Source organism: Bufo bufo, chromosome 4 (assembly GCF_905171765.1).
Source record: "Bufo bufo chromosome 4, aBufBuf1.1, whole genome shotgun sequence".
NCBI lineage: Eukaryota > Metazoa > Chordata > Amphibia > Anura > Bufonidae > Bufo > Bufo bufo.
In genome coordinates, this window is record NC_053392.1 from 436,344,402 (window position 1) to 436,359,433 (window position 15,032).

The 15,032-nt window shown below is 41.9% G+C and overlaps 1 protein-coding gene across 8 annotated transcripts in view; it reads right to left on the bottom strand.

Moving 5' to 3' along the window:
* Nucleotides 1-15,032, bottom strand: part of ARID1B (AT-rich interaction domain 1B) — a 600,716-nt gene that overhangs the window by 62,670 nt on the left and 523,014 nt on the right. For all 8 annotated transcript variants that reach the window (XM_040429372.1, XM_040429374.1, XM_040429373.1 and 5 more), the window contains one exon: nt 6,611-6,815. In XM_040429372.1, coding sequence (XP_040285306.1) covers nt 6,611-6,815 — 205 coding nt within the window. The remainder of the gene's footprint in view (nt 1-6,610; nt 6,816-15,032) is intronic.

The following is a 15,032-nucleotide window of genomic DNA, read 5'->3' on the forward strand; positions in this document are numbered from 1 at the left end:
CCGGGGGCCACAGTGGACGAATGGAGCGGCGCCCAGGAATAATAGTAAGTGCACTTAGATCCCTGGGCGCCACTCTATGTAGCCTGCTACTAAGTTCATATTCTTTGGACCCATGAAAGGTCCTCTTTAAAGATGTTTCGCTAGTTATCCTGGCTTTCTCAATTAGAATGACTTGTATGAAAAATCTCTGGCATTAAAAAGGACCAACAAAATGCACTGCAATCTGCAGATAGTATGTTATAGTGCAGGGGAAGCTGTGCAGACTGATACTTTATGTATATTTTTACTCATTGCACCAAAGGCCTTATTTCCATATTAAGAAAAAGTATCATAACTTGGGAATAGGGAGTTGGATCAACAAAAGAAAATGGTGTTTTAATCAGGTGAACCACAGCTATATCTACGCAAACAGTTGGGTGAAGCAGTTGTTTCCTCTGTGTGTTGCTAGGTTTAAAGCAAACAAGGTTTCAGACACCCTAACTACAGATGTAGCAGCGCTAGCGATCAGTGTTTTCACATAGCGCTACTAACGAATCGCGACTTTCACTGGGAACGAAACAAAAACTGTAACAGCAAATCACAAACGATGGCAGGGTTTACCTAAAGTGCATACAGTAATGAATGAGTAGTAAATCACACCTGTGACTTCCCCATCTGAAGCTACTATACACCCCATTACATGTGATAATATATACGCCACTCGGCAGCCGCAGCTACCGCTTCCCACCCAGCATACTCTGCTCTCATGCCAGATTGACAGCGGGCACCATGGTGTTACCTTGGGGATGGGGGGGTCTTTGGATGGGAGGAATGAGTGGGCACCGTGGTGTTACCTGGGGGAGGATGAAGAACGAGCGGGCACTGTGGCATTACCTGGAGGAGGGGGTGAGAGGAGATGAGTGGGCACTGTGGCGGAGGAATGAGTGTTGAGCACGCTTAGTGTGGCAGCCGCTATGCGGGTAACCCCTCGTCTCCCGCAGGTGGTTTGTCCCGGATAAGGACTTTTCGGGCTGGATCAGAAGCAGCGCAGGGACGGCCCGATGCAGTTCCAGGAAGATCCCTTCGGCAGAAGCGCAGGAAGGAGTGAAAACTTGAAGAAGTGGAGGATGATTGCTGCTGCCACTGTCAAGAAAAGAAAACTTCATGCTGCAATTACTGCAGGGAAGAAGAAAGTGACTGTGAAGAGGAAAGGACCTAATAAGGTCAAGACTGGAGCAAAGAAGAGCAAGGAGTAAGAAGACTTGCCTTTCCTCCCCCACTTCATACATAACAGTGTTCTTACACAAATCTTCTGATGATTATGAAGCCGTTAACTTTATCATACAGAGTACTAACAGGCACTCACACATATGGAACTGAATAAAAAATCTGCAATTTATTAGACCAATTAACAATCCATAAGTGAATAAAAATAGTAAGAATATTAATTGATAAAAATTAATGCAATTTCAAAACACCATATTAGCATTAAAAATTGGGCGCATGTTCCCCTATATTGCTCAGCCAGATATACCTGGTGGAATTATATAAATGACTGAGAGCAATAATAGCACATCTTAATCAATAGGTATTTCTCAACATGTTATATCAATGAGACCATAAGAGAACCTGATTAGGGAATATTTGTATATACTGTACAATGTATTCAATTAACTTCTGCTATTAGATATTTATGTAGCTCTATAAAGACCTCTGATATTAATGTGCATTAATCAAAATGCCCTTGATGGGTTCAAAAATCAATATATTAAAAATATAAAAGGTAAAATCTAAAATAAAAATTAAGGATGTCCAGAATCCGTATCCGTTCCTGATTGTGTAGTAGATTATAAGTATGCTTTCGTATTTCAGTTCCTGAATCAGAAATTAGTACATCCAGATGATACAGTACACATAATTAGATGAATCAATGTTCATGATCAACACTGCACATATTTCATTTTTCTTCTTTCCTTTTAAAATATCAAAGTATTATGAATACTGACTGATTCAGTCCCATTCACAAAACTCTGTTCATGATTGTATACAGTAAGCGAGTGTTTGCTTTCTTTTCTTTTTTAAGATATAGATAGTGTTGTAAATATTGACCTGTTCAATCCCATTCACAAAATAGTATTCATGATTGTGTAGAATAGGCAGTTAATTGCGTTGTCTCTGCTCGACATCCCACGTGTCTGAGCTGTTCGTTCAATCTGCAGTGCAGCGCTGTTGCTTTAGAATCTTGTATTGAATATTATGGTCATGCACTTCTATACTGCTTCTGTGGTATTGTTGGGGGTATCACTCTGATTACTGTACTTATACCATATTTATATTTTGAATATATTGATTTGTATCAAAGGCCTCTATAGAGCTACATAAATATCTAATAGCAGAAGTGAAGTGAATACACTGTACAGTATATACAAATATTCCCTAATCAGGTTCTCTTATGGTCTCATTGATATAACATGTTGAGTAATATATATTGATTAAGATGTGCTATTATTATACACTGCCTTTCCAACAAAAAAAGTCGCCACCCAAAAAAAAAAAAAAAAAAGGGCACTTCGCTGAGGCATTGTTTCGATAAGCTTCTGCAAATGTCACAAGATTTATTTCCATCCAGTGTTGCATTAATTTTCACTAAGATCTTGAATTGATGATGGTAGAGTCTGACTGCTGCGCAAAGCCTTCTCTAGCACATCCCAAAGATTCTCAATGGGGGTTAAGGTCTGGACCCTGTGGTGGCCAATCCATGTGTGAAAATGATGTCTCATGCTCCCTGAATCACAATTTGAGCCCAATGAAGCCTGGCATTGTAATATTGGAATATGCCTGTGTCAGCAGGGAAGAAAAAAATCCATTGATGGAATAACCTGGTCATTCAGTATGTTCAGGTAGTCAGCTGACCTCATTCTTGGAGCACATACTGTTGCTGAACCTAGACCTGACCAACTGCAGCAACCCCAGATCATAACACTGCCCCCACAGGCTTGTACAGTAGGCACTAGGCATGATTGGTGCATCACTTCATCTGCCTCTCTTACCCTGATGCGCCCATCACTCTGAAACAGGGTAAATCTGGACTCATCAGACCCCATGACGTTCTTCCATTGCTCCAGAGTCCAATCTTGATGCTCCCTAGCAAATTGGAGCCTTTTTTCTGGTTTGCCTCACTGATTAGTGGTTTTCTTATGACTACACAGCTGTTCAGTCCCAATCTCTTGAGTTCCCTTCGCATTGTGGGTGTGGAAATGCTCTTACTTTCACTATTTAACATAGCCATGAGTTCTACTGTTGTTTTTGTTTGATTTGATTTCACCAAACGTTTAAGTGATTGCCGATCACGATCATTCAGGATTCTTTTCCCGCCACATTTCTTCCTCGAATACGATGGGTCCCCACTATCCTTCCAGTTTTTAATAATGCGTTGGACAGTTCTTAACCCAATTTTAGTTGTTTCTGCAATCTCCTTAGATGTTTTATTGGGCAGACTAGATGGGCCAAATGGTTCTTATCTGCCGACACATTCTATGTTTCTATGTTTCTATGTTTTCTCTGCTTGATGCATGCCAATGATTTGACCCTTCTCAAACAGACTAACATTTTCCACGACCACGAGATGTGTCTTTCGACATGGTTGTTTAAGTAATGAGAAGCAACTCATTGCACTGTTAAATAACTTGTTGCCAGCTGAAAGATAGTCGCCCATGCAGTAATTATCCAATAGGAGGCTCATAACTATTTGCTTAGTTAAATCCAGGTGGCAACCTTTTTTTGGGACAGGCAGTGTATAATTCCACCAGGTATATCTGGCTGAGCAATATAGGGGAACATGCACCAATTTTTTATGCTAATATGGTGTTATGGAATTTGCATAAATTTTTTATCAATTAATCTTCTTAGGCTATTTTCACACTAGCGTTGTTTAAATCCGGCGTTCAATTCCGACACCGGAACTGCCCGCCGGATCCGGAAAAACGTGTGAAAACGGATTACATTTGAATCCTGATCAGGATTTTGATCACAATGAAAAAATGCATTGGAAAAAACGGATCCGTCATTTATGGACTTTAACTTTTTTTTCACATTTTTCGGGTTTAACATGCAAAAGCCGGATCCGGTTTGACGGTACACATGGCGCCTGATCCGGCGTTCAGTCAAAGTGTTCAGGATTTTTGGCCGGAGGTAAAAATACAACATGCTACGGTTTTCTGAAAAGCCTGATCAGTCAAAAAGACTGAACTGAAGACATCCTGATGCATCCTGAACGGATTACTCTCCATTCAGAATGCATTAGGATAAAACTGATCAGTTCTTTTCCGGATTTGAGCCCCTAGGACGGAACTCAGCGCCGGAAAAGAAAAACGCTAGTGTGAAAGTACCCTTACTATTTTTATTCACTTATTGTTTGTTAATTGGTCTAATAAATTGCAGATTTTTATTCAGTTCCATATGTGTGAGTGCCTGTTAGTACTCTATATGATAAAGTTAACGGCTTCATAATCATCAGAAGATTAGTATAAGAACACGGTTACGTATGAAGTAGGGGGAGGAAAGGCAAGTCTTCTTACTCCTTGCTGTTCTTTCCTCCAGTCTTGGCTTTATTTGTTGCTTTCCTCTTCACAGTCACTTTCTTCTTTCCTCCAGTAATTACAGCCTGAAGTTTTCTGTTCTCGACAGTGGCAGCAGCAATCATCCTCCACTTCTTCAAGCTTTCACTCCTTCTTGTGCTTCTACCGAAGGGATCCTCCTGGAACTGCACCGTGCCGTCCCTGCGCTGCTTCCAATCCAGCCCGAAAAGTCCTTATCCGGGCAAGCCTGCGGGAGACAAGGGGTTAATCGCATAGCGGCTGCCATACTAGGCGTGCTCAACACTCGTTCCTCCATCACACAGTGCCCGCTCATCATCTTTCGCCCCCTCCCCCAGGTAATGCAACAGTGCCCGCTCATTCTTCATCCTCCCCAGGTAACACCACCCCAAGGTAACCATGGTGCCCGCTTACCAGCTGTCAACTTGGTATGAGAGCAGAGCATGCTGGGAAGCGGTAGCTGCGGCAGCTGAGCGGTGTATACTTTATCACATAAAACGAGCTGTACAGTAGCTTCAGATGGGGAAAGTCACAGGGGGCCATTCATTCAATACTTCATTATGTACAAATACTACCGTATGAAACTGCAATTCCATACGCCATCTGCTGTTTACAAACCCAAATTGCACCCTGAATTTTCTCACTACTCTTTTTACGCAATTTCTTTGCTAATGAAACACGATATCGCTCTGCGCTCACGTGACTCTACTATGATCGCTAGCGCCGCTACATCTGTATATGGTAGAACCAAGTTCATAGAGTATAAAGTGTCCCCCCATGTGCCGGGCCCCCCACATGGAATATACTTACCCCCCGACACTCCTGGTCCCCGCACCGCCGCTGCTGCTTCTCTCCGTGCATGGATCAAAACATCCGATGTTGGGGAGGGGAGCAGTCAATGGCAGGCGGGGAAGGGGACGAGCCTCCCTAGTATCACCCGCTTAATATAATATAAAATATACAAATATGATAAACCTGAAACTATTGACAGATACAGAGGGGGAGAGGACCCTGCCCGCGAGAGCTTGTACTGTGATGTACAGTGGCATTGTGATGCTGCAATTTTTGGCCATGAGTCATGCCTCAAAGCCAATGTCGAGATGTAGCCCAGGTCTTAGGGCTCATGCACACGACTGTTGTTCTTTTGCAGTCCACAAATTGCGGATCCACAAAACACGGATACTGGCCGTGTGCATTCTGCGGAACGGCCGGCCCCTAATAATAGAACAGTCCTATCCTTGTCCGTAATACAGACAATAATAGGACATGTTCTACTTTTTTGCGGATCAGACATACGAAACAGAATAGACACGGAATGGACACGGTAAGACATGAGTTTATGTGCATTCCATGTCCATATGTCTGTTCCGCAGAAAAATAGAACATGTCATATTATTGTCTGCATTACAGACAAGCATAGGACTGTTCTATTAGGGGCCGTCCATTGTCACAAAATGCGGAATGCACATGGCCGGTATCCGCTTTTCCAGATCCGCAATTTGCGGACCACAAAAAACAAAAACAGTCATGTGCATGAGCCCCTACTCTTGCTCTGGCACAGAGATTAGCAACCTTTGGCACTGCAGCTGCTGTGAAACTACAACTCCCAGCATGCAAACATGCTTGGCTGTTCTAACTCCAGTAGAAGTGAATGGAGCACTCTGGGAGTTGTAGTTTCAGAACATCTGCAGTGCCGGAGGTTGCTGATCTCTTCTCTAGCATATGCTGTTTTAGCGCAGGAGAAATCAAATGATGGGTTCGCTTTAAGCTTTCCTATGTTTATTACAGAACAAAACAGGTATTGAGATATCTAACTGGTTAAAATATATATATATATATATATTAAAGCTATGAGTAACAATGATTCTTGAAGAATCACCACTATTTACACTGTAAAACTCAAGTCATGTCTTCACTTATCTCAACTACTCTCTATTATGTAAAAGAATAAAATGATGTTAGTGAACTCTACAATATTGCTTCCATCATTACAGAGTAGGTCAGTGAAATCGCAGGCTGTAATTCCATCCACTTACCAGGAGATGGTGGCTGAATCTTAGGCTGTTTCTTTGAGTCCCCGGTATTGAAGATCTCAGGAGGAGGCTCCTCTCCTCTTTCTATCTTGCATTCAAAGGCGAATAGGTACTGTATATACTGCTTTTTCAGGGAGCTTGCAGCACTGCTGGAAGTGCCAACATTCAGGTTCGTTGCCAGTTCTCGCCACTTCTTGTTTTTATTAACCTAAAATAAAGGAAACATTGTTGTTTAGTAAATTATTTCCCATTCAGGAGTAGGGTAGGGAGAAAAGCACACACTTTATTCCTTTTCTTTACCATCCTATGTTTTTTTAATGTGTCTCTTAACTAACGCTCATTACTCCCACTCAGCAATGCAAAGCCGCTACTTGCAGTTATAAAGCCATTAAAGAACCTGCTGATAGCAACATAAAAGGCGTTGGGGGCTTCTGAACGCCACATCCTATAATGCAAAGATCATTTCAGAAGGGATCTGCGGCAGAGCTGGCAATTTGGATCTAGCCAAAGCACTAGAGCATGCGCAAATTCACACACTCTTGTTTCAATTAGAAAAGGACTCGCTGCTAAGAACTCATTTAAAAACCAATAAAAATAACAGCAACTGTGTTATTTCACAATTTAGTGTAATTGTGGGAGCTGTAAATGTGGAACGAATACATTCTCATTTCCTACAGGCTCCAAAGAGGATGAGCTGTGCCAGACATCAATGATCATGCCACACGCCTAGAGAGCAGAAGACTCCAATTGTAATTAAGGGGTTACAGTCATGGGGAACATATGCTTTTCTAAGGTTTTAATTTGCAACAACATAATTTTTATATTTCGAATACATCAAAAACAACATGAAAACATGACCAAACCTGGACCTTCATTACAGCAGCATGAAGCTCTCCCTATGTACTGATTTAAACCTAAAGAATGATTCAGTTTGAAGCTCATATAATATTATACAGTATTTATATACATATACTAGCAGAAGGACCCGGCTTCGCTCGGGTATATTTCATCTATTTTGTTTAATGTTTGTGTGTGTCGTTAAAAGACATCGACACTATCCACTATAACAGTGACCTCTACAGTACCCCACACCCTTAACAGTGACATCCACAGCCCTCCACCCCTTAACACTGACTCCCCCTACAGTGCCCCGCCTCCTTAAAAATGGGACCTCCACAGCAGCCCACCCCCTTAACTTTGACCTTCACAGCAGCCTGCCCCTTTAACAGTGAGTTCCACAGCACCCCAACCCCCTTGACAGTGACCTCCACAGAGGCTTGTCCCCTTAACAGTGACCTCTACAGCACCCCTCCCCTTAACACTGACCATAGGTTACAGTCCCCTTAACTGTGACCTTCACCATTCCCAACCCCCTTAACAGAGACCTCCACAGCAACTGCCCCTTTAACAGTAACCGCCACTGTACCTCGCTCCCTTAACAGTGACCTCACAGTACCCCGTTGCCCCTTTAATAGTGGCCTCCACAGTCACCTCCTCCCTTAACAGTAACATCCACAGCGCCCTCCCCTTTAACAGTGACCTCCACAGCGGCCACCCCTTTATTAGTGACCTACACATTAACAGTGATTTCCACATTAATCTGCCCCATTAACGGACATACATACATTCAGCTTTATACAGTATATCTAATATATAAAGCCATGTGTATGTGCGCTAAAGGAATCCGCACCGTCACATTTACAATCACGAAATGTACAATCACAAAATCAGGTGTCCAGGAAGGTTTTAGACTGGGTCTCAGCTCTCTAGGACGCACCGTTCCTGAGATATTCCCAAAAAATGCAAATATGGCACATCACATGACCTACATTAGCCATTAGAAGCATGCAGGTCTTTCTCTTCATATCCCAACTGCAATACACACAGTCACATGTCCCTTATCAGCCAACAGAAGCTCGCATGTCCTTAGTCTCCACATACACACATTTTTACACCAGGTTTCCATAACAACCCAGCCGTTTTTCTTCACTGCTGTAGGTCAGCTTTAAAGGGGCTGGGCGCTGTGGATGACACATCCGGGCCATTTCCCCCTTCCTGACAGAGCCTAATTTTGCAAAGCTGACATGTGCCAAGTTATGTGGTAATAACTTTGGAACGCTTTTACTTATCCAAGCCATCCTTAGATTGTTTTCTAGTGAGTCATTGTACTTCATGACAGTGGCAAATTTGAGTTGATATATTTCACCTTTATTTATAAAATAATTCAAAATTTTAATTTCTCTGCTTTTAAAACAGAAAGTGATACCTTATTAAATATTTATTACTTAACATTCCCCACATGTCTATTTTATGTTGGTATCATTTTGGAAATGTCATTTAATTTTTTTTAGGAAGTTAGAAGGCTTAATATTGTAGAAACAATTCTTAAAATTTTAAAGAAAATATACAAAACCCACTTTTTAAGGACCAGTATAGCTCTAAAGTCACTTTGTTGGGCTTACATAGTGGAAACCCCCCATAAATGACCCCATTGTAGAGACTACACCCCAAAAGTTACTCAAACTTTGTTAACCCTTTAGGTGTTCCACAAGAGTTAAAGAAAACCTGTCATGTGGGTATTTGATTATAATATAACTCATTATATACAATCATTAATTATTAAAAAGTACCTTAGATTTATTCACTTACTGGTGTGACAGATGGTTATCTCATAATATACACACAAAGATGCCACGCACCGCATGCTAATGAGCCGATTTGAGTCCAGCGTGACGTTTAACTTAAATATGAGTCCAGCGTTTTTTCTATTCAGCGCTGTAGCCACTCCCCTATTCACTTGTTCAGAAGCTCAAAATCTGATCAGTGTCTGATCAGTGTAATGACACACATTCATAGCTGAAAGTAAACTGGGCATGCGTCGGCTCATCCTCACTTCCGGTGGACCAGTACAAGCAGGAGTTATTTGGCGGGCAGAGTGTACATCTCGGGTAAGCGTTCTCCTGTTTGACTTGTACTGTGCAGTGGGCGGGCAGCAGCCAGCCTCACTGTTCACACAGACTCTCCCTGCTGCCCCACCATTTATTTGGTTTTGCATTAAGAACATCGGGTAGAGGTCTATACATACATGTGACTTCGCAAGCTGCTGGCCCTGCAGCCCTATCTCGCTATCTACTTTCATAATGAGAACCCATCAGGGCCGGCAGCTTGTGAAATGGCACTGTTTTTATTTTTAATTTTTTTACGGTGTTCACCTGAGGGTTTAGGTCATGTGATATTTTTATAGAGTTGGTTGTTATGGATGCTGCGATGCCTAATATGTATACTTTTTTTATTTATTTCACTTTAACACAATAATAGCATTTTTTAAACAAAAAAATTATGTTTTAATGTCTCCATGTTCTGAGAGCTATATATAATTTATTTTTTTGAGCGATTTTCTTAACTAGGGATTCATTTTTTTCGGTATGAGGTGACTGTTTTATTCGTACAATTTTGTGGGACATACATCTTTGATCACTTGAAGTTGCACTTTTTGTGATGTAAGGTGCCAAAAATGGCTTTTAATGACACAGTTTTTATAAAAAAAAATTATGATGTTTATCGGACGGGGTGGATCATGTGATATATTTATAGAGCCGATCATTACGGATGCGGCAATACCAAATATGACTATTTTATTAAATTTTCTTCTATTTTTACAATTTTTTCTTTAATTACTTGATCGTTGATCCAGGGAGATATTCTGATTGCCTGATTGGAGTCGGGAAGGAATTTTTTATTCCCCTAAAGTGAGGCAAAATTGGCTTCTACCTCACAGGTTTTTTTTTTGCCTTTCTCTGGATCAACTTGCAGGATGACAGGCCGAACTGGATGGACAAATGTCTTTTTTCGGCCTTATGTACTATGTTACTATATTACTTAACCGCCTCACGTCCGCCCATAGGATATAAACGTCCTATGGGTGGACGTCTATTTCTGACAGCACGTTTTAAAACGTCCTGTCAGAAATAGCAGCTGCACGCTAATCGTGCAGCTGCTGATCGGGTTGCCCGCTGTCAGTGACAGCAGGGCAACCCTAAGACAAGGCAGGGACAGTGCCCAGGTGTCCCTGCCTTCACGATCGCTGCAGACACAGCGCTCACCGAGCGCTGTGTCTGCAGAGCAGGAAGCGCTGTGCGCTTCCTGTTCCGGCCCGGCGGTCATGTGACCGCCGTGACCGGAGTGTGCAGGAGCTGTGTGAGGTCTCTCAGAGACCTCGATCAGCCCTGCTGTGAGGCTGTACAGCGCTGGATTGCTGCTGTACAGCCTCTATAGGCGTGCATTTGTCCTGTAACTGGGGCTACTATCTCAGCCCCAGTTACAGGAGAAATCAACTGTGAAAAAAAAAAAGAAAAAGTGAAGCAAATGTCCCCCAGAGGTCTTGTATGACCTTATGGGGGACGAAAAGTGTAAAAAAAAATAAAAAAAATAAAGGGTTGAAAAAATAAAATAAAATAAAGTTTCACATGTAAAAAAAAAAAAAGTTCCCAAGTTAGGAATAAAAAAAAAAATTAAAAATAGAAAAAATAAAATAAAATAGACATATTTAGTATTGCCGCGTCCGTAAAAACCAGCTCTATAAAAATATCACATGACCTAACCCCTCGGATGAACACCGTAAAAAATAAATAAAAAAAACTGTGTCAAAACAAGCAATTTTTGTCACCTTGCATCACAAAAGGTGCAACACCAAGTGATCAAAAACGCGTATGTCCCACAAAATGGTACTAATAAAACCGTCACCTCATCCCGCAGAAAATGAGCCCCTACATAAGAAAATCTCTCAAAAAATAAAAAAACTATAGCTCTTAGAACATGGAGACACTAAAACATCTTTTTTTTGGTTTCAAAAATGCTATTATTGTGTTAAAGTGAAACAAATAAAAAAAAGTATACATATTAGGTATTGCCGCGTCCGTAAAAAACAGCTCTATAAAAATATCACATGACCTAACCCCTCGGGTGAACACCGTAAAAAAAAAATAAAAAAAAACTGTGTCAAAACAAGCAATTTTTGTCACCTTGCATCACAAAAGGTGCAACACCAAGTGATCAAAAACGCGTATGTCCCACAAAATGGTACCAATAAAACCGTCACCTCATCCCGCAAAAAATGAGCCCCTACATAAGAAAATCTCTCAAAAAATAAAAAAACTATAGCTCTCAGAACATGGACACATTAAAACATAATTTTTTGGTTTCAAAAATGCTATTATTGTGTAAAACTTTAATAAATGAGAAAAAGTATACATATTAGGTATCGCCACGTCCGTAACAATCTGCTCTATAAAAATGTCACTTGACTGAACCCCTAAGGTGAACGCTGTAAAAATAAATAAATAGAAACTGTGCTAAAACAACCAATTTTTTGGTCACCTTGCCCCATAAAGTGTTATATTGAATGATCAAAAAATCATATGTACCCAAAAATAGTACTAATAAAACTGGCACCTTATCCCCTAGTTTCCAAAATGGGGTCACTTCTTGGGAGTTTCTACTGTAAGGGTGCATCAGGGGGCTTCAAATGGGACATGGCATATAAAAACCATGTGGAGTTCCTTTCCTTCTGCGCCCTGCCGTGTGCCCATACAGCAGTTTACGACCACATGTGGGGTGTTTCTGTAAACCGCAGAATCTGGGTAATAAATATTGAGTTTTGTTTGGCTGTTAACCATCGATGTGTTAGAGAAAAAAATTGATTAAAATGGAAAATCTGCCAAAAAAGTGAAATTTAAAAATTTGATCTCCATTTTCCTTTAATTCTTGTGGAACGCCTAAAGGGTTAACAAAGTTTGTAAAATCGGTTTTGAATACCTTGAGGGGTGTAGTTTCTACAATGGGGTCATTTATGGGGGTATCCACTATGTAGGCCCCACAAAGTGACTTCAGACCTGAACTGGTCCTTATAAAGTGGGTTTTGGCAATTTTCTTAAAAATTTGAAGAATTGCTTCTAAACTTCTAAGCCTTCTAACGTCCTAAAAAAATAAAATGACATTTCCAAAATGATGCCAACATAAAGTAGACATATGGGGAATGTTAAATAATAAATATTTTATGAGGTATCACTTTCTGTTTTAAAAGCAGAGAAATTGAAATTTAGAAAATTGCGAATTTTTCAAATTTTTGGGTAAATTTGGGATTTTTTCATAAATAAAGGTGAAATATTTTGAATCAAATTTATGACTATCATGAAGTACAATGTGTCACGAGAAAACAATCTCTGAATGACTTGGATAAATAAAGGCGTTCCAAAGTTATTACCACATAAAGTGAGATATGTCAGTTTTGCAAAATTTGGCCTGGTCAGGAAGGGGGCAAAGGGCCCAGATGGGAAGTGGTTAATAGGGGATTTTTTTTTACATGTGAAACTTATTTATTATTATTATTTTTTAAACACTTTTTTTTTATGTTTATTTTTTATTTTACACTTTGCGGCCCCCATAAAGGTCATGCAAGACCTCTGGGGGACATTTACCTTCACTTTTTATTTTTATTTTTTCTTCATCATTGATTTCTTCTGTAACTGGGGCTGACATAGTAGCTGTGTATACAGCGATCTAGAAGGCAGGGACACGTGGGAACTGTCCTTCCTTCTCTCTGAGTTGCCCTGCTGTCTCTGACAGCAGGCCCCCCGCTCGGCAGCTGCACGATTAGCGTGCAGCTGCCATCTCTGAATGGACGTTCCAGAACGTCCATTCAGAGATAAAAATCCACTTATAGGACGTCTATATCCTATGGGCGGTTATGAAGTGGTTAAGGGAGCGGAGTGCTGTAGAGATCACAGTTAAGGGGGGAGGTAGGGTGGCCATTCAGGCCACCCTCAAAAGACAGACTTAAAAACCCTGCCCCCAGGCCCAGCTAAGCCATGCTCCTGACCCGGTTAGGCCACCTCCCCTCCCGCTGCACAGCCAATGGGTATTGAAAAAATGAAGGGAAAAATCAACTTCTGTCAGCTGCGAGGTGGGAGGGAGGGTGACTTACTTCCTGCACCTCATGCTCAGACAGCACAGTGCTACTGTCTGAGAGTGAGCTTTTCAAAAGGACATCCTTCTGTTCGTCCAGGCCCTGTGCCGGCCGGAGGACAGGGAGTCTGAAAGCTGGACTGTCCGGCCTAAAACCGGACCTCTGGCTACCCTAGGGGCAGGCTGCTGTGGAGGTCACAGTATGGGGACAGTCTTCTATGGAGGTCACTGTTAAGGGGCAGATTGCTGTAGAGGCCAGTGTTAAGGGGCCAGGGTGTTGTGGAAATCACTGTTAAGGAGATGGGGTACTGTGGAGGTCACTAATAAAGGGGCAGCAACTGTGGAGGTCACTGTTAAGGGGGCGGGATGCTGTGGAGGTCTCTGTTAAGGGGACGTCCGCTATGGAGATCTCTGTTAAGGGGGCAGGGAACAACGGAGGTCACAGTTAAGGGAACGTCCACTATGGAGGTCAGTGTTTAGGGGCGGGGTGCTGTAGAGGTCACTGTTAAGGGGTTGGGGTGCTGTGGAAGTCACATTTTAAGGGAACGGAGCTCTGTAGAGGTCACTGTTAAAGGGGAAGGGTACAGTGGAGTTCACTGTTGAGGGAGCAGGGTACTGTGGCAGTCACTGTTAAAGGGGCAGTCGCTGTGGAAATCTCCGTTCAGGTGGCCGGGAATGGTGGAGGTCAGTTAAGGGGACTGTAACCTATGGTCAGTGTTAAAGGGAACCTGTCACCTGGATTTTGGGTATAAAGCTGAGGATATGGGTTGCTAGATGGCCGCTAGCACATCCGCAATACCCAGTCCCCATAGCTCTGTGTGCTTTTATTGTGCAAAAAAAACTGATTTGATACATATGCAAATTAACCTGAGACGAGTCCTGTCCCTGACTCATCTCAGGGAAAGAACTCATCTCAGGTTAATTTGCATATGTATCAAATCTTTTTTTTTAACAAAATAAAAGCATAGAGAGCTATGGGGACTGGGAATTGCAGGTGTGCTAGCGGCCATCTAGCAACCCATGCCCTCAGCTCTATACACAAAATTCCGGTGACAGGTTCCCTTTAAGGAGCGGTTGCTGTAGAGGTCACGGTTAAGGGGGCGGGCCCCTGTGGAGGTCACTATCAAGGGGGTGGGGTGCTGTGGAACTCACTGTTAAAGGGGCAGGCTGCTGTAAAGGTCAAAGTGCTAAGGTCCCGTGTTAAGGAGACGGGCACTAATTATATATATATAAACTTTACAATTGAAAAGAGGCTCTAGTACCCTGTTGGGCTGCCTCTAACCTGGATACAAGATGAGATATGGTTTGGCATAGAGGCATATGTATGGTATCTTGTGGCAGATGTAGCAGTTGGGTCTGCAGATCCTGCATACTCATAGGTTGCTGAAGCTGGTGTCCCAGCTGGACCCATAAATACTACACTGCTCAAAAAAATAAAGGGAACACTTAAACAACACAATGT